This window comes from Mesoplodon densirostris, chromosome 2, assembly GCF_025265405.1.
Source record: "Mesoplodon densirostris isolate mMesDen1 chromosome 2, mMesDen1 primary haplotype, whole genome shotgun sequence".
Lineage (NCBI taxonomy): Eukaryota > Metazoa > Chordata > Mammalia > Artiodactyla > Ziphiidae > Mesoplodon > Mesoplodon densirostris.
Genome location: NC_082662.1, coordinates 109,077,215 through 109,097,706, shown reverse-complemented (window position 1 = coordinate 109,097,706; position 20,492 = coordinate 109,077,215). Strand labels below are relative to the sequence as shown.

The following is a 20,492-nucleotide window of genomic DNA, read 5'->3' as shown; positions in this document are numbered from 1 at the left end:
AGGGAAAATAAATGAGAAATCACCTTTCTCAAAGGCCTTAGTACTTAGGCAGTAATTAAGTAAATATACCAATGAGTATAATATGTCAACAAATTAAGTGCCATAAACCCAATTATCATTTGTAGTTCAACCACAGAGAGGTTAGATTTTTCTGGATTCCTAAAGAATCAGATTTGATAGGGGACAATAGTGGGTTGGAGATACGGGAGGGGATTTAGAGGGTGCAGGGTGTCCAGGGAGGGACCAGAATGAGCAAAGGCTCAAGCAAGAAACTGTAGGATGTCTTTGGGAAATAAGGTTAAATTATGGTGGAAGACAAGTAATGCTCGAGTGAGTTTATTCTTCACTTAGTAGACAGCAAAAGAAAACACATTGGCCTAGAGATGGTTCAGGGCTCTAAAATGGGTGATTGATTCAAGCTATACTTGAGGAGGATTAATTAACTTAGAATGTAGTTTAGATTGATGGGACAAAAAATTAAACAGGCATGTTACAAAGTGAAGGAAAGTTTATTAAAAATCAAGAAAATATGTAAGATTGTACATAAAGAAAATTTCAAGTTTAAGTTAAGTTCCTCACTATCTCAATAAGCAGGGCTTTTAAAAATTGATGTTTATGGTACAAACTTCTCCATAAAAGCTCATCAGTGAACAAAATCTTATACTGTCCTCTTGGCCCTATCATGGCCTCCTCAGAGGGGGGGCCAGATGGCATCAAAGATGCTGTGGAAGAAATGGGACAGAACCCTTGGGATAAACAAAGTAGGTAGCTTCTCTCATTCTTCCTTCTCAGACAGTAACACACTTTGATGGGAAGAGTGAAGGGGTTATGAGACAGGAAAGACATATGGAGATAAAGCAGAGCAGCATTTTTGACTGATGAGCTAGGAGAGGTCAGAAAGGACAGCAGGGGGCTGCCACTAACAGGTGACCTCATGCTTAAGGGAGAAAGTGCCACATGAGTTTTCTGATCTCTTTCCGTGTTGTTTTGCCCAGTTTACCAGGGGGCAGACAGTCATGGCCCAGGGCCTTCATCCAGAGAAAAGGCCCATACGGTTGGAGCAAGTGGGACAGTATAGGGTGAAAAGAAGCCCCTTTCTTTTCAAAAAAAATACCTGTGCCCCTGAAAATGTCAGTTATGCTCCCTTTGGGAGTGAGTTCCCTGCTGATGCCCCTCTCAGATGTTCAGAAACATCTACAGCTAGTCCTATGAACTCTGATATCCAAAGGAAGTACAGCTTTTCAGGAGGGTATACAGCTTTTGGACAATCAAGTTTTCGTTGCATCTGCTTATACCGCACCTGTTTGGACTCTGGCTGCTTTTGAAGGGCCGGCAGCTTACTTATGCATTAGCTTAGATTTCTCTACCTTCTCCCTTTTTGGAGTTCCAATTCTGCTTCTAAGACTTAAGATGCCAGTCAAGAGGTTAAAGTTATTAATAATCACCCATGTGTCAAGCACTGGTGGTTAAGAGTAATAGATAGGAGGCAATAAAAATGAAAGTAAGAAATTTTAGGAGAAACAAATTAAGGAATCGTGAATTTAGGGTCTAATAGGTCTTCAAAACAGATGCTAAATTGTTGAAGGGTGAAGGAGCCGAGAGGGAGTCAAATAGAACAGTACAACCCAGGTGCCAACAGCACTACTCTCCTTAGAAGGCCATGGTCCCAGCTCTGAGACTTACAGCCTCAAAGCAGCAGAAATCAGGCTGGCTGAGGACAGTCAGCCAAGACTGAGACTTCATGTACAAAGTGTGAAAAGCCATAGCTTACATGGGTGTCTCCTCCTAAGACTCCTTCTCCTGTGGTTCTCTGCCCCCTGCCCTCCCCAGTCTGACATTCCCTGTCAGCTTTGTGCCATTTCCACAATTCCCTTATTTCTTGAAGCTGAACTGATTCGGTGGGAGGGGGAGTGATCTTCTGGTTTCTCTGAAGTCACATTTGACAGGCCTCTGGGCCAACGTGTGTTCTTCTAGCTCTGAATGCTGAGCAGGATGAAGAGAGGGCAGGAGGGGCTCCACATGTTTGGATCAGGAATCTCATTTCTCAGCCTTTCCCCTCAGAGACCTATCTTTCCAAAGCACGAATTGGCCGAAGGTGCTTCCTTCCCCTAGAGCCACCCTGTTCTCCTATTACCTTTCCTTTCTCCTTAATCCATTCACCTTTCTCACTATAAAGAAATCAGTCTGATGGAGGGGATGAAAACTAGATTGAGGGGAAAGAAAGCAAAGAAACCATTAGAGATAGAAAATGTATTTATTACTATGCAAATAGCTGTGCAAACTGGGGCCCTGGCAAGCTGCCAAAGGATTTTCCCAAATATCTTGTGCATCCCTGTATTACACGTACCACATCAGTACCACATCCAGGAGAACAGAATTAGAATTCAGAAAACAAAGTACCTCAGAGGCCCACCAGATCCTGATTCCTTTTTGAAATATTCTATTACAGTAGCTTTAAGCAAACATCTTAGCTGGTTGCTGAAGGCTGGATCTGATGCTGAGCTGATTGTTAAGGCACCAGCTGTCCTAAGGAGGAAGATGAGGCCTGTGGATGAAGGATGGCAGCCTTGCTTCTAGGAAAGTAGTAGCTGATAAGAATGGTCAAGGAATATATATTTCATCATTTTAAAAAACTTTAAAAGTTTTTAAAATCAACTTTACTAAAACTACTAGTTCTTTAGTAATTATTGAAATAACCACTCCAGAAGTAGCATGCCTTAGTTTCTTTTTACCATATCATAAATCTTTCCAATATTGTTAGTACTTATTACTGTAGAATTATTATCTGATATACTAAAACTCTTTTGATACTGCTTGAATTGTGCAAGTGTATAAAACATAAATTCTCTGCTAAGTTTTTACAGTGGTTTAAATAAACCAGCACTGAGTGAATTAATTTCAGTTAAGTATCTAAGTAAAAAGATGAAGTTTCTGTATAATTATAGCACTTGGGGGCCAATTCAGCTTCTTCTAGTAATTTTGGACTCAGTACAGTTCAAACAATGCTAACTTATACAGTAAGCAGGTCATTAGAAGAAAATACTAGTCCAGCAAAACTACATTATATACTCATGGTCAAAATGAATTTCACACTGCTCCTTAAGAATACATTGAATGGGTTCAGAAATAAAACAGTTCACTTGTTTACTTGTTTGTTTATTTTAGTGAACAGAGTGAAGTTCTTAGAATCAGGCCTTGGTCTATGGGCCTGAAGGATCTCCAGAGAATTGATGTGAAAAAAATTCAGTATGTTAGCAAATGGCAATTCTTCAATTAATTCCCCTCTTCATATATCTTTTAATTTAGCTGTTGGCAACCAGAAATGCTTGAGTATATTTACCTCCTTGGATATATACAAGTTAGAAAATGCTTCTTAGTTTTTTCTCATTGAAGAGGGGTAGACTGAAAAACATGGCAGAAGACGACTTGGCCTTGGATTAAATAATGACACCAGAAAAATGCAAGACATTTTCACCTTTTGAGCTGGAAGTGCACACCATCAGGATAACAAAAGGATACATGTAAGTTGGGATGCCTCTTGAGGCCAAGTGTTTCCGAATAAGTCGCTCAGTACCATACCAGTTAAAACCTTTCGTGGCATGTCCAATGCGTGGAAGATGGACACTTGCTGTTAAAAAAAAAAAAAAAAAAAATCATGATATCTTCGTTCATCAAATTGATTAATGTGTATAAAATATACATAGGAGATAATAACATATTCTGAGTCACTTTGTGGTTTCCAATGAACAAAATGTATATAATCTTGGTGTGTCCCACTCAAAGCATATGATTATGTCAAAAATATTCTGGGGAGGGGTCATAATAGGGGAAAATTAAATTAATTCTATTGAACACAAGGACCTACAGGCTCTGGAAATAAGTAGGTACTATGGAAATAAAATACGATCAATGATCAAGATGTAATTAAAATAAGGAAAGATTCTTTAACAAGTCAAGGGGACTTCCCTGGTGGCGCAGTGGTTAAGAATCCACCTGCCAGTGCAGGGGATGTGGGTTTGATACCTGGTTCGGGAAGATCCCACATGGTGCAGAGCAACTAAGCCTGTGTGCCACAACTACTGAGGCTGCGTTCTAGAGCCCTCGAGCCACAACTACTGAGCTCCCGCACCTAGAGCCTGTGCTCTGCAACAACAGAAGCCGCCACAATAAGAAGCCCGTGCACCGCAACAAAGGCATAGCCCCCGCTTGCTGCAACTAGAGAAAGCCCGTTTGCAGCAATGAAGACCCAATGCAGCCAAAAATAATAAAATAAATTTATTTTTAAAAAAGTCCATCAGTTCAAGAAACTCTGAGACACACTGGGCTTAGAAACAAAACTGAACTCAGATTTTTGGCAGAGAACTGTCTGCTAATGCGGCCTGGGACTCTCCAAGAGGTGCTTCACAACTGCATTATGACCAGTTTACTTCATCTCTGGTCCTTTACTTCCTCATCTGTAAAATGATACAAATACCCAAGTGGATGAAGGCAGTCCACAGAGATAATGGATACAAAAGTGATGTAGAAAGGAAAAGCGCTTTGCAAAAAGATGGGAAGGTTGTTACTTCTGTGATCTCTCATACTGGGGCTTACCTTTACCATGTATGTTGAATGGGGTCTTGACATTTCTTACCTCCCTTTAAAAATCACATCATATGCTTGGGAGCAGAAATTCATCTATCCCTGGGCACAAGTGGAAGAGCTTACCTTTCTTTTTCTTTGCTGCTAAAAATATCTTCTTCAGGCCCTCGTCTAGGGCTGCCATCTTAATGCCAGACAGGACATTGGCGCGATCACGGTGCTGGGCCACAATCAAGGCCAACTAGGAGGAACGATCATTAACTGGGTGGGAGCAGGAGTAGTTTCAAGGGGAGGTGATGGGAGTCAAAGTTCAGCTCTGATAAACTGATGTGGTTGTTTACTTACCAAATCTTGCCCTTTGTTTCTTGACTCTTTATCATCAATAGGAAATAAAAGGACACCTCCCAAACTCAAATCTGAGGTAAAACAAAAGGGAGCAACAGAAAGAACACAAAGTTCACTACAGAATGAGATCCCTGAGGAAGGACTATTCTGAATACTCCTTATGTCTTGCCTTTTCCAAATCCACTCAGGTATGGGTAAGAGTGGCACCCCTGTCTTGTTCCTGATATTAGAGGAAAAGCTTTCAGTTCTTGTGGAATGTAATGTTAGCTGTGGGTTTGTTGTATACGGCCTTTTATATCATACTGATGTATGTTCCTTCTATACCCAATCTGCAGAGGGTATGTTATCACGAAAGGGTGTTGTATTTTGTCAAATGATTTCTCTGCATCTATTGAGATGATCACTTTTATCTTTCATTCTATTAATGTGGTGTATAACACTTATTGATTTGTGTATGTTGAACCATCCCTACATCCCAGGGAAAATTCCTGCTTGGTCATGGTATGTAATCCTTTTAATGAGTTCCTGAATTAGGTTTGTTAATATTTCATTGAGAATTTTTGCATCAATGTTTACCAGAGATATTGGTCTATAGTTTTGTTTTCTTGTAGTGTCCTTATCTGGCTTTGATATTGGTAATACTGGCCTCATAGAACGAGTTTGGAAGTGTTCCCTCCTCTTCAATTTTCTGGAAGAGTTTGAGAAGGACTGATGCTAATTCTCCTTTGACTGTTTGGTAGAATTTGCCAGTGAAGCCATCTGGTCCTGGAGTTTCCTGTGTTGGGAGGTTTTTAATTACTGAGTCAATCTCTTTACTCATCATTGATTTGTTCAGACTTTCTAGTTCTTACTGGCTCAGTCTTGGTAGGTTGTAGATTCTATGAACTTACCCATTTCTTCTAGGTTATCTAATTTGTTGGTGTACAATTATTCACAGTAGTCTCATGATTCTATGTATTTCTGTAGGGTCAGTTATAATTTCTTTTCTGGTTTTATTTGAGTCTTCCCTCTTTTTCTTAGTCTTGCTAAAAGTTTATCAATTTTATCTTTTTGAAAAACTAGCTCTTAGTTTCACTGACCTTTTGTTTTTCTGGTCTCTATTTCATTTATTTCTGCTGTGAATTTTACGTCCTTTATTCTGCTAACTTTGGGCTTAATTTACTCCTCTTTTCTAATTTCTTGAGAGGTAAAGTTAGGTTGACTATTTGTGATCTTTCTAATTTCTTAATATTTGCATTTATTACTATAAGCTTCCCTCTCAGAACTGTTTTTGCAGCACCTCATAGGTTTTGGTTATGTTGTGTTTCCATTTTCATTTTTTTGAAATATTCTTTGATTTCCCTGTTGGTTTCTTCTTTGACCCATTGGTTATTCAGGAGTGTGTTGTTTAGTTTCCACACAGTTGCAAATTTTCCAGCTTTCCTCGTTTTATTTCTAGTTTCATACCATTGTGAACAGAAAAGATACTTGGTATGATTTCAGTTGTCTTATTTTGCCAAGACTTGTTTTTTGCTCTGTCATATGATGTCTCCTTGAAAATGTTCCACATGCACTTAAGAAGAATGTGTATTCTGCTGCTGTTGGATGGAATGTTCTATAGATGTCTGTTAGGTCCACTTGGTCAAATGTTTGGTTCAAGCCCATCATTTCCTTGTTGATTTTGTCTGGATGATTTACGTATCACTGACAGTGGAGTACTGAAGTCCCCTATTATTATTGTATTGTTGTCTATTTCTCCCTTCATATCTATTAATATTTGCTTAATGTATTTAGGTACACAGATTTACGTGCATATATATTTACAACTGTTATATCTTCTTAATGAATTGATCCCTGTATCATTATATAATGACCCCTTTGTTTCTTATTACCATTTTTGGCTTAGAGTCTATTTTGTGTGATATAAATATAGCTACTTCCACTTGCTTTTAGTTTCCACTTGCATGGAATGTATTTTTCCATCTCTTCGAGTCTACACGTGTCTTTAAGGCCCAAGTTGGTCTCTTATAGGCAGTATATAGTTGGGTCTTGTTATTTTTATCCATCTAGCCACTCTGTGCCTTTTGATTGATGAATTCAATCCATTTACATTTTATTTATTTATTTTTGGCTGTGCTGGGTCTTCATTGCTGCACGTGGGCTTTCTCTAGTTGTGGCTAGTGGGGGCTACTCTTCACTGTGGTGCATGGGCTTCTCATTGCGGTGGCTTCTCTTGTTGTGAAGCACGGGCTCTAGGCACACGGGCTCAGTAGTTGTGGCACAGGGGCTTAGTTGCTCCGCAGCATGTGGGATCCTCCCGGACCAGGGCTCGAACCTGTGTCCCTTGAATTGGCAGGCAGATTCTTAACCACTGCGCCACCAGGGAAGTCACCAATCCATTTACATTTAGAGTAATTATATGTAAGGACTTACTAATGTCATCTTGTGCTTTCCAGTGGTTTTGTATTTCCATTGTTTCTCTTTCCCTGTTTTCTGCCTACCTTTGTAAATTGGTTATTTTTTGTGGTGGTATACTCTGGTTCCCCTTTCTCTGTCTTTTGTGGATCTGCTCTAGGTTTTTGCTTTGTGGTTACTATAGCGCTTACATGAAACATCTTATAGACAGAACAGTGTTCAATTGCCTATAAAAGCTCCACCCTTTTACTCCTCCCTTTTATATTATACATGTAACAATTTACCTCTTTTTATGTTTTTATATTATTCATTAGCAATTTATAGTAGCTATAGTTAGTTATTTTTACTACTCTTTTCCTTTAACCTTTAAATTATAGTTGAGTGGTTAACACACCATCCTAACACTTAGTTTTCTAAATCTGACTCTATAAATTTTACCTTTACCAGTGTGTTGTGTACTTTCATATGTGTTCATGTCACTGATTAGTGTATTTTCATTTTGGCTTGAAGAACTCCTTTCAGCATTTCCTGCAAGGCAGGTCTAGTGGTGGTGAATTCCCTCAGCTTTTGTTTGCCTAGGAAAGCCTTTATTTCTCCTTCATACCCAATAGATAACTTTTCTGGTAAAGTATTCTTGGCTGGAAATTTTGATCTTTCAACACTTTGAATATGTCATTCCACTCTCACGACCTGTAGAGTGTCTGCTAGGAAATCTGCTGATAGCCTAATAGGGGTTCCTTTGTAGGTTACATTCTTGTTTTCCCTGGCTGCTTTTAAGATTCTTTATCATTGATTTTTGAGTTTCATTATAATGTGTCTTGGAGAAGGTCTTTTAGCATTGAGATTATAAGGTGATCTATCAGCTCCATGGACACGTATGTCCAAGACATTCCCCAGGTTTGGAAAGTTCTCAGCTATTATTTCTTAAAATAAACTCTTTGTCCGCTTCTCCTTCTAGAAGCCCAATTATTCTGATATTTGTGTTTTCTTGTTTCAATCTCATAACTTACATAAGCTTGCTTCGCTCTTTTAAAATTTCTGTTCTTTCATCTGTTCTGTGTTATTTCAAAATTCCTATCTCCCGAAGTCACTTATCCTTTCTTCCATATGGTCTCCCCTGCTATAGCTGCTCTCTATTGCATTCTTCATCTCATCCACTGACTTCTTCAGTTCTACGATTTGTTTGGTTTTTTAAAATTTCAATCTCTTTGAAAAGAAGTCATTATGTTAACATATTTTATTCCTGATTTTACTGAGTTGCCTGAGTCTTCTTGTAAAATTCATTGAGTTTCTTTATAACTGCTATTCTGAATTCTTTGTCAGTTAGATCATAATATTCTGTGCCTTTGAGCATGGTTGCTAGAGAACTGTCATTTTCTTTTTGTGATGCCATATTTCCTTGATTTTTCATATTCCTGGTACATGCTGGTGCTTTTGAATCTGAAGTAGCGGATACGTCCTAAACTCTGTGCTCATTACCTTCAGCAGATGGGGTATTATGTTCTATGGTTTTGGTATTATCTCAGTTTTTCCTATGTGTTTGTGCTCCACTCTTCTTGCTCTGTCTTGTGGCCAAATTTTTAAGCTTTTGTGTCTTCTCTGATTCTTATAATTCACCAGGTTGGCTGCACACCTTTTTTCCCCAGAAAGTGGCACTATAAATTAAGTTTGTGGTTTCTTCCCTGCCCATCGACAGGACCTGTTTTTGAGTGGGCTCCTGGTCTAGCAGAGCTCACTCTCATGGACACACTGCGGAGCAAGCACAGGGAGCCAGCAGCAGAACTGGGGGGAGGTGTGGGTTTAACACTTGGTGCATAGGGAGTGCCCACACACCTAGTAGGGAGATCCCCAGGGTGGTACCCCTAGAGGTCCTTGAGTGAACTTCCTACTGAGCACATGTCTTTGACACCATTTGAAACTCTTATCTGCCTCTTTCCCAATATCCTTCCTTCCCACAGTCGTGGAGCTCCCACCTTAGTACTCCAGATGCTGGCAAAGAGAAACAGGTTTTTCCAGCTGTGTTCCACCTGGCGAGGGTAGCTAGGTGCCTCTGCCAGAAGAATCAGCCCCTCGAAGTGTTTCCTTGGGGGGAGGGTTGATGCTGGGAAAGTCTCTTACCACCTCTGCTGCAAGCAAACTCATATTTTTCTTTTTCTCCAATAGTGTACCAGAGTCTCCCTTCAGGAAGGCTGGACTTCTGCAAGTTCTGTGTGTGAGTACCTGCCCAGGGCAGCACTCACCTGATTTTTGCCCTACAGCAGTGAGAGGGGTCTAGGCAGTTTTGCTGGGTCCATTGGTTCCTTGCCTATACGGAGGTGTGTCTGTCTCTTACCAGTTGCAGTGGTGGGTGAGTCTCCTCTTGGGTCTCCCAAAAGACCCACCAAAGCACCTCTGTTCATGTTTAGATGTCTAAACCGTCAGTTAAAAAGGGAGATTAAAGAAGAAATGTCTTATGCAACCATGTCACCCCCTTCACACCTGAATTTTTATGATCTCCTAATTCAGTGCCTCTCAAACGCTGCCTACAAAGTACTCCTGTAGGCATTGGAGAGTGAATGCAAAACCCAGAGGCATCCAGGCTGGGAGGGGGTGGGGCACTATGAACGTAAAATTCCTTTAGAAGAGTCTTACGTTTGTCTTAAACTATTCAAATATTGTATTCTACAATACTTACGTATTTGTATTTGTATATTTTCCTACCTCATCCAAATCAAATCAAATTCTCTAGAGAAATGTGCTAATTTAATTCTATGGCTTTGCATACTCCAATTTTTTTTTTTTTGGCCTACTCCAGTTTGAACCTTTTGTCCTCTCAATCCATCCTGCATACCCCAATTGTTCAAGTCATTCTAAAATATTTGCTCTGCTATGCCATTCTTCTACTCAAATCTCCCATATCTAGCCACTAGCCATTGGATAAGGTCCTGCCTAGAATGGCATCTCCCTGGACAAGTCATGTACGGTCTTCTATAATGTGGCCCAAATCTCTTTTCTTTAAAATCTAACTCTCCTCTATTCCTCAGCCTAAACCCTCTATTCCAGCCTGTCTGACCTACACAACATTCCCCCAAAACATCTGCAGTGTAGCTGCAGGGATCATTCAATACCCCATACTGGGAACGGTGGAGTTACAGGGATACCAAAAAGAATGAGACATGGTTATGGACTCTCCTGCCCTTTCTCTCCACCTATTTAAATTCAACCCAACCCACCCTTCCAGGCCTAAGAGAACTTTCACCACTTTCCATGAAGCCCTCCCTGATAATTCAAGCCCACTTTTCATCTACCCTGCTCTACCTTATTTCAATCCTTCTTCAGAAGACAGTGCACACCCTCATCTGTTTCCTTACTGATCACTTACGCCTTAACTCTGTGCAACCAGGTTTTACTTTTCACACATTCTTCCAAGTGCTCCAAGGTCATGTGACTGCCCTTGGGGCAAATCCAATGGCCTTTTCCCAATGCTCATCCTCACTACAGTGTCTGACACTACAGACCACTTCCTGACACCTCTCCTCCCTTGTACCTCAAAACACTCCATTCTCAAGGTTCTCTTATTTTTCTGACAGTTCCTTCTTTCTCCCCTTCTTGCCTCTGCTCCTAAATGGAGGTGTTTTCCATGCTCTATTCTCTGCCCTCCCATTCCTCGTCCAAAGGGGAACTTCTCAGCCTGCATCTCTAACTCCGACCTCCTCCTGAATTCTCTCCTTTTCCAGCTGCCCAATCAATATCTAGATCTGGGTTAATTATTTCACACATATTAAGCTCTGTAATATGTAATCTGTTTTAGTAGAAAGAGTATTCACTCTAAGTCCTTACATCCCCTTCTACCCTGGAGAAGTGAGCAGAAGAATTAGTAAAAAAACAATCTCTAAGAAATGTGAAGAGCCCTCCTCCATTGGATAAGATCCTTTATTTCCTATGGAACTTGAGAGGCTAATCACAACAATCACTTTACTCCTCTTGCCACTTTGTGATCTCCACACATAACAGGAGGTGCCCTGGCCCCTCCATATGCCAAGGGGGAATAGTGTTCAGCTTCCAAGTTCCCCTGCCCCGCACAGCTCTACTTCTGCCTCCAGGGAGTGTTACTTCATAATACAACCTCCTTCCCTTCAGCACCCAGGTCTTGTTAGCACTTCAATGGTATGTCTCAGTTCTCTCCCACAGGAGTCTGACATTTTCAGGAGATATTCCCTCAAGAAGATGGAGTGAATTGAGTAAACAATGAAATGATCTTCAAGCCAACACTTTAACATGAATGCAGGAATTGACATTTATCAAAGTACTTGCACATTCATTCATTATCTTCATTATAGTCCCATGCAGTGGGTGGAATAAGTATTATTCACAAATTACAAATGAGAAAACAGACACAGGGAGGGGAAGGGATTGCCTCAAAGCCACATATCAACCAGCTGACTGATGACAGAATGCGGCTCCAACCAGCTCGTCCTGCTCCTCATCTAGTGCTTTTTAATGCACCTAATACTTGTCCTAAGCGTCCTCTCCCCTCTTCTCCCATCCCTAACCCTTCTCTCTGCTTTGCTTCTTACCTTTCATTTTCCCAGCCAGCTCATATATTTTTCTTGGCTCAGCAGATCTTTTTTCCAGAGCTGTGAATAAACCACCTCTGCCCCAGCAGCCAGAGTCATCTGACAGAAGAAAGAGAAAATTTTCTTCTATAGGAGGCAAAATCCAGTCCACAATTTAAAAAAACAAAGGTACACCGAAGAGACTTGTAGAAGAATGATTTTTCAAAGAGCAGAAGAAACTAATCTCCTACACCTATTATACACTGGACTTCTCAAATATGTTTAGGTTTTCTGGAATATACTTGGCCATCATAACAGAAAAGCATCAAAAAAATTAGTGTTTTGATGGGCCTCCCTGGTGGCGCAAGTGGTTGAGAGTCCGCCTGCCGATGCAGGGGATACGGGTTCGTGCCCCGGTCTGGGAGGATCCCATATGCCGCGGAGCGGCTGGGCCCGTGAGCCATGGCCGCTGGGCCTGCGCGTCCGGAGCCTGTGCTCCGCAGCGGGGGAGGCCACAACAGTGAGAGGCCCGCATACCGCAAAAAAAAAAAAAAAAAAAAAAAATTAGTGTTTTGAAAGAGCAGAATCTCTGCGGTACTTCTGTAATTCCTGGGAGATGGCTGAGGAAAGATGCAGAGCAGACATAATACAACAGCACACAACTCCCATTTTACAGGTAAGAAAATGGAAAGGTTAAATGACTTATTCAAGCTGGTACTAACACAGCTAGTTAGTACCTGGTATTTACAGTCATTCATTCATTCAATTATACTATAAATATTTGTTAGTATTACATGTCAAGAACTGTTTTAGGCACTAGGGTTACAGCAGTGGACAAAAAAAAAATCCCTACTCCCATGGAGCTATTTTCTAGTTCAATGAAACAAATAAGCAAATACATAGGCAATACGTCAGGTGGTGATGTATCATCAAGTAAAATAAGGTAAGAAAGTGGATAAAGAAGAATAGAGGGGTGAGGATGGGGTCTGGGCAATCAAGAGAGACCTCTCTGAGATGCAGACATTTGAACAATGCTTGATGTGGCAAAGTGGGGAAAGAGGGCTCCAGACAAAGGAAGTAAAAAGTACAAAGGTCATGAGGGAAGAACATGCTTGGAGTTTTGAAAGGATTCATTTGTCTTATAGATGCTACCTCCTTGTACTCTCTTAAAAACCTTGTGCAGAGAACAGGGCAGATCTTATACCATTATACAGATAAGGAAGTTGAGGCCCAGAGAGGCTGGGCTGCTCAACCAGATAAACAAGAGGGACAAGAGTCAAATCCCAGTCTCCTGGTTCTAAAATTCACTCTTTTTGACCACACAAGACTACACTGGGCCCAGTAATCACCCCTAAATCAGGATTCTGCCTCATCTTCCCCAGATCTTGGTACCACAAAGACTCAGGCCCCACCACTTTTCCTACCTACGCAGTGCACGATGACAGCATCCTCCGCCCCAGCCTGTGGGTGGGTGACATCACCGCTTACATACTTGATGGAGGTCGAGTCTGGGTCCTCATAATCCAGTTGGGCAGAGCGTTCATCTTCCCAGTCCTCCAGGTCCTCTGGTTCGCTCTCCTCGGAAGGCAGGCAGAAGGACTGGTAATCGTTGGACTCCCACCAGGCCATCCTTCAACAGGCCAGAGAGGAAAGGAAATTAACTGGGCTTATCACAATTTCCCTTGGAGCACATCTTGTACTGCTATTCACAAACAGTAAGTGCCAAGTGGAGATGCAATTAGAAACTCACCCTGTTTTCTGCCTATTTGTAAATAAACAAGAAGCGTTACTGATTAGCCTAACTGCCTCCTGACTACACTTCAAAAATGAGCAGCCACCGGATGTCACTGTTTTTAAGAACGTGTGACTAAAAGGAAATGTTCAAGTAAACTACTCTCGTTAGGCAGCTGAAATAAAATCCTAAAATTTTCTAGCTTCAACTGAATGCATCTTCTCTGCCTTAGGCACTCAGGACTGTTCTCTTAAGTAGACTAACTGTTAAGGTTAAAGTTTAATCTTTAAAAATGTATTCTATTACCAGTAGGAACTACCAGCTTTACAGACATTTTCTGCAATTGTAAAGTGATGTTCAACTGTGGACTCACTATGCAATAGTGATTCCTTTACCAACTGGGACCCTCAGCTTTATTAATAATACAATCAAATAACACATACATACTTTTTCTTATGTTCTGCTTCTTCCTTCTTCCTCTTCTTCTCCTCTAATAGTTTCTTTCTCTTGGCTGCTGCTTCTTGTCCTTTCTTCCTCCTGTCCTCCAGCTCTTCTGGGCTCAGAATCCGCTTCCTTTTGGTAGACCCCTCCACAAGGCCTGGGATGAGAACCTGTAGGAAGAACAAGCTCCATAACCAGGAAAGTTGGGGGCTACCTGTTCCTTCACGAGTTTCATTCATCCCTAAAACATACTCTGAACAGAAGCAACGTGCTTAATATTTCACAAGACATTGCCAGCACGTCACCTTGGGTGGTGGGAAGTGGTAGCAAGACACTTCAATTAATACATCTTGTAGGCATGGTAACCAGGATACCATGCTCTAAACTCAACCAAAGCACTGCCATGGTTAGTACAGCAATACATCATTTTGATTAATTTCATTAATTTCATTAGGAATAAGGTACTTCAGAAAATAACTTTTTTTAAAAATTGAAGGCATACCCTGCAGGATGCTATTTTAGGTTTAACCATTTTTAATGGTATTATATCATTCTGTCTTAAACAGAATATTTCAACATCATGATTATCTTTTTTTTTTTTTTTTTTTTGCGGTATGCGGGCCTCTCACTGTTGTGGCCTCCCCCGTTGCGGAGCACAGGCTCCGGACGCGCAGGCTCCGGACGCGCAGGCTCAGCGGCCATGGCTCACGGGCCCAGCCGCTCCGCGGCATATGGGATCCTCCCAGACCGGGGCACGAACCCGTATCCCCTGCATCGGCAGGCGGACTCTCAACCACTTGCGCCACCAGGGAGGCCCTGATTATCTTAATGACAACTAGCATTTAATGAGCACAGATTAAGTGCCAAATACTGTGGACATTACATACAACACTTATGGTTGTCATCCTCTCTTAATGACATAGGGTCATGATTGTCAGCAGCAGGGTGTGGTATTTTGGTGTAATGCCATGATCCCTTCAGGGGTGGCTTAGATAGACAAGGCTGCTATCACCTGCATTAAATGGTAAAATATACCCTTGTTATTATTTTTATGCCAACTTCTTACATAGTTTTTATACTAGGGTACAGTCAATGATACTTATATTTCAACAAACACTTACACACTTATTTCTTAACCAATCACTCCCAGCATCGTTTTTTGTTCTCTTAGGATGAACGTTTGAAAGAATTTATCCGTACATAAATTAATAGTTCTTACACTGCCTTTATTTCGGAGTAACCGGCCCTCTTGACTAGTCTTCTCCAAAAGGGTTTTCTGAAGATTCACCAGTTGCTCAAATGATTTTCTGTCTTCTTTACTAGGCTCCTTAGAATAATCTTTACCTTCAAATAAGTACATGTGGTTTTCTAAAAACATAAAACACAAAGAGAGAAATGTTAGATACTAAAGAAAAATAGATTGATTCTAGTCAAAGCAATAACCAGGGCGAACAAAAGAGCAGCCTGTATTCTAAATGGGCTAAGACTAGCTTGTGATGAAGGTACTGGATTTCTGATCTCACTAATGCTGATGGGTTTGGGATCCACATGGGGATCTCGTGTATTTACTTTTCAAAGGAGAGAGCTAAAGGCTTTTTGGTCTATCTCTAGATGGTCTGTGAGTCTCTGCTGGATGCCTCCACCCTGCTGAGTTCTGGAACACTCATCACTTGTTCATTCCACACAACTCCCCAGCATAAATCTCACTGACATTAAGATTATCTAATAAAGGTAACCAAGAGCATATTTTTAAAATTCCAAACACACGTTTAACACTCAAACTTTTCCCCCCTTTGCTGTAATATTAAAAGGAACAAGTAGAAAATCTAGGAGGGAATAAAGAAGCACAAAAACAATCCCTTAGATTTACAATATTCTTTGTAGATCTCATGAAGCATCTTCATGAGCCTCACCCCAGTTCTGATATAACTAACCCCACTTAAGAAAGGGAAAACTGAGGCTCAGACAGTGATCAAGAGACTCCTCAGTTCTCATTGCTAATAAGTGAAGACGGCAGGATTTTCTGACTCTAAGGCCAGTGTGCTCTTTTCAGTACACTACTGTTCTCTATAGAAGGATGGAAAGGTAACAGGCCGGCAAATAACAATTACAGTAACAACAATAATGGTGACAGTGTAAACTTGAATAGCATTTTATGCTATGTGTTTTGCAACTGTGTAAAAGAGTAAAGCAGATACTAATAGCACCGTTTTACAGATGAGGACACAAAGGCTCAAAGAGGTTGGCTGATGTGCCAAGATCATGAATCACATGATAAAGATAAGTCACAACAAGCCAAGACTAGCAACCAGAGAGGTGAGACAATGATTCTAAAGTGAAACATATTTAATAGCACGTTACCAAAAATGTATTTTCACAGCGTTATAATATCAGCTGTAAGTATGCTTTCCCCAGAGAGTACGAAAGCAAAACATTTTCATTCTCAAGAGATCAACTGCTTCACACTTGTACCCAAATCCAACCAGCTGTAATTCTAATTGGCATTTGCTAATTAAATCAGCAGGGGGCTTTCAATGAGGTGCTCTATCAACAAGTGGAAAAAAAAATAAAGAGCCAAGAAGTGTAAAATATCAACATATGTATCTTCATGCAATTCTCAACTTATGAACGTGATTTAAAAAAAAAAAAGCCTGGCATTCAAGATAAAGCCACCCTGTTTTCTATTTTATTTTGATAGGGGATGCTGTAATTACTAGTCTTTCATATTTATTTGTATTCTTTTAACCATGCTATCTGTCTTCAGTCTGCAGCCCAGAGAAGTTTGGAGACCACAGGCTTAGACACTTATCTATAGCCTGCCAATGGAACCATCTACCACAGAGTGAACTCTACACTCACTGATCAAAGACAAAATTCCAAATTTTAATACAACTGGGAAATCTTTTCTGGCAGCTGGACTGCCTGAAAAAAAAATATTTCTCAGTCCAACTGCTAAAAATATTGTAATTATCTTTCTGGAAAACAGTGAAATTTTATTTTGTTCTACTAAACGTTAGGAAAATAAGCTGAAATTAATCTAGATGAGTGCAGAAATGGGTGCAAGCAAGCTTCAGTACTTAATGTAATCAAAGTGCAACTTAAAAATAGGACCACATACATCTATTTCTTCTCCCACCTAAAATAAGTACATGGCAGTAAAGGGATTTTAAAAATATATATGAGATGACAGTGGATGAAAAGGTCAGTAAATCTTTAGAAAATAGAAGTGGCTGGAGGGATGATAAGAGTGAAAAGAACAGTGGAAGCAAAACACAGGTGCCTAGTCAAGGGGTGATTATAAGAACACAGACCCTTTCAATCCCCCAAAAGCTTAGAACTTACCATGGACGAGGAACTGTGGGGTGGAGGAACTGAGAGAAAATCTGCACACCAAATACAGGAGTGCCCTGAACCCCTTCACTCACACTGTCTCCTCAATCTGAGCAAACAGGTTATTCCGACCCTTACCCACCTCTTCCAAGAAAGATATTAAAGGATTCGTCTCTGGAGAAACAGAGTTACCCAGAGAAAAGACTTCCAATACAGGCATCTGGGAAGGTCCCTTTCAGTGTGAAAGACAGCTCACCAACCAGTGATGCTGGAATAAGCCCCGGGAGCCCAGATGCTGTGGACCAGCTGGAGAAAGAGGATCTCACCGCCCAGGGCCAGAAGGGAAGGGGTAAGGAACTGAAATAGCACCGACGAATGGGGTCAGAAGGCCCAAGACAACTGATGGTTGCAAGGCAAATTTTATTGTGCTACAGTTGCAGATTATATAGACTAGAAAAGGGAAGGTTGCCAGACGGTGGTCTACATTATCTAATGACTGTCTCAGCTCAAGGTTAACTTCCCTGGGAGAAAACCCATAAACCCAGAATCATCAAAACTAACCTGCACGTGCACGGGGGAGACAGCTTTGCTTATCTCATTTTACATTATTTCTGATCTCTGGGCCCTGGTGATTTACCTCCCATGGAATGGAACAAGGAGGGAAACAAGTAGGGACAGTCCCTTCGAGCAGCGGCAGCATGCCTGGCACGTCCGCAGCCTCCTCTCAAGGCTGACTGCTTCCCACACCCAGATACCTGCTCAGGCCGGAGCTGCCCATCAGCTTTGGCATTTCACCAGCACACGTGAACAGACAGCCAGAGCACACCCGGTATTTCAGGAAAACTACCAACAAGGAGAAGACAAATTTTTTAAAAAGAAGGAGAAGCAACCAGAGAAAAGAGAGACAACACAGGGAGTAGAGGAATACTTTGTGAAAAGATACAATAAATATTTTCCCTGGAATACTTTTTAAAAGCTATAATAAATGTCCTCAGAGAGGATGTTATATCCCTGGAATGAGAACAAGATACATTTAAAACAACAACAAGCAGAGAATAAGAATGAGTTCTTGAAGAATAAAAATGGGACGCTAATATTAAAAAATTTAAAAGCTAAACTACGAGCAAAGTCAAAGAGCACTATCTTGTAGAATCACGCCAGCTGCTGACATTCCAATCTCCCCAAACATCCTATAAAAACCATACAGAACAAGGATAACAAAACCACCCTGAACCCACGCCTACTACAAAACTAGGAGGCAGAGTACTACAAACTTCAATTTGAAGGCAGGTAGAGAAATGAACATCTCAAACCAGCTAAGTCGGCTCCCAAGCCCACACTAGAGTAGAGAGTCAGGCAGAGACTGCATAGAAAAGAGGCAGTTCTAGCAACGTCAGACACAGATCAAATTTATCCCACACGAGAAGGACACACCCCAAATGGGAAAATAATGAAGCAAGGTCTGAGACCTGGCAGATCAGAGCAGCGGCTACTAAGGAATTGAAAGGAAGGAACTAGAAAGTAGTTGCAGCTTACAATTTGGGAAGGCACTGCTTCTGGGGGCAAGAGACAACTTAGAAGGGGAAGACATGCTTTGACAGTTTGGTGGCAAAGGGAAAGAAGGAAGCAAGTGATGGAAATTCAGGGTCCTACAGAAACAAGAGAGAATCACAAAACCGCAAGTCATGCCAGCCCACTCTCCACCCAATAAAAGGAAGCAGTGTCGGGTAAAGAAACTGCCCTTCTCTGTATGAACGGAATAAGGTACTCTTGAATTAAGAAGCCTAGTAAGACTATCAGACCTCTCACCCCAGTCCACACTGAATCTCTGTTGTCACTGGTATGGGAAAATAAAGTCATTTCAAAATAACCCTAAGACAACAGGAAACATCCTTACAAAGCTACTATGTGAAAAAAAAATTTCAAATCAGAAATTAAAATACTATAGAAATAGTAATGGACAAAAGACAAATGTTGACCCAAATCAGAAAAAAAAGACAAGATCATCTCATGATCATATATATTGCTTCACTAAAAAAATTAAAATTAACGGTACCTCACTTCACAGAGCAGTGAAATGAAAACATAGGTATAAGGCACATAAGTTCACACTTAATGCTCCACTGGTGTTAACTATAATTTAAAAAATAACTCATTCTACTATTCAGAAAAGGGATCACTGTGTGTAGCGCCATACTAAGGACAGAAGGATTTACTGATAAACAAAGGAGAAGACGCTTGCAATCAAGGGGGGAAAAACACAAATTAAAATCCTTGAGATTGATACTACCATAAGCATTAGTATCATCAACTTGGTTCAAAGTTCAGATACAAGGGAACAGCCAATTTCCAATCAGCCTAGGAAGAGTTCTTGAACCATGTTAAGTCTTAAACAGTGTGCCCAGGATGAGAATAGGGCTGGACAGGAAAAGGATGTCCCAGGAGCAGTATCCAGGACCTTCCCTGGGGACCGATCTCACTCATGTTCTAGCCTGGGGTGGCCGCGCCATTGGCTCTGCTCTCATCGCCCCCACTTACTTCCTTCCTCTTGTTCTCTGCTTCTTTCTTCTGCTGTCGGCAGGGCACCAGAGATCCACTGGCCATCTTTTGTTTCTCCCAGGATAGACTCCAGGTCTATTTCTTCCATGGTGCTCCCCTCAGAGGACAGCAGTTTATCCAAACCGAATTTGAGTATCTCATTCAACTTGAATGAAGAAAACAAAAAGTCCAGTTGGCCCTCATGAAAACAAACATTGGATATCATTGATTTGCAAAGTGGCTTAACGACACCAGGCGCACTCCTTCTCTGATGGTCAGCCTTCCTTCTCTCCCCATGACAGATGACACCAATGGGGCTGTTCTGTAGTTGGATGATGGGTAAGCAGAGAGTGATAAATGACAGAGATGCTGACTTTGACAATTCTCAATAAACAAAAAATCTGAGCCTCCAATTTTTTTTTTTTTTGAATAACAGCCATATCCTGCATTATCTTAGCACTTCTCATGGAGTCTTTTTCACAGGCAATCCCAGCAGCCACATGAGAAGTCAGACCCTGTTAGCTACTCTCCCATCCCTTCCACTGCCAAACTTCTTGGAACGAGAAGGCTACACGGGGTACTTCTTAAGTGACTTC

The 20,492-nt window shown here is 41.1% G+C and overlaps 1 protein-coding gene across 2 annotated transcripts in view; it reads right to left on the bottom strand.

Annotated features, from left to right (window-relative positions):
- Positions 1-2,235: 2,235 nt before the first annotated feature.
- CHD1L (chromodomain helicase DNA binding protein 1 like) overlaps positions 2,236-20,492 on the bottom strand; it is a 61,568-nt gene continuing 43,311 nt past the window's right edge. For both annotated transcript variants that reach the window (XM_060090390.1, XM_060090391.1), the window contains 9 exons: positions 19,897-20,062; positions 15,248-15,396; positions 14,035-14,198; positions 13,280-13,485; positions 11,877-11,975; positions 4,927-4,997; positions 4,708-4,822; positions 3,520-3,628; positions 2,236-2,588 (listed from right to left, as the gene is read on the bottom strand). In XM_060090390.1, the coding sequence (XP_059946373.1) occupies positions 2,510-2,588; positions 3,520-3,628; positions 4,708-4,822; positions 4,927-4,997; positions 11,877-11,975; positions 13,280-13,485; positions 14,035-14,198; positions 15,248-15,396; positions 19,897-20,062 (1,158 nt within the window). In that variant the 3' untranslated portion in view covers positions 2,236-2,509. The remainder of the gene's footprint in view (positions 2,589-3,519; positions 3,629-4,707; positions 4,823-4,926; positions 4,998-11,876; positions 11,976-13,279; positions 13,486-14,034; positions 14,199-15,247; positions 15,397-19,896; positions 20,063-20,492) is intronic.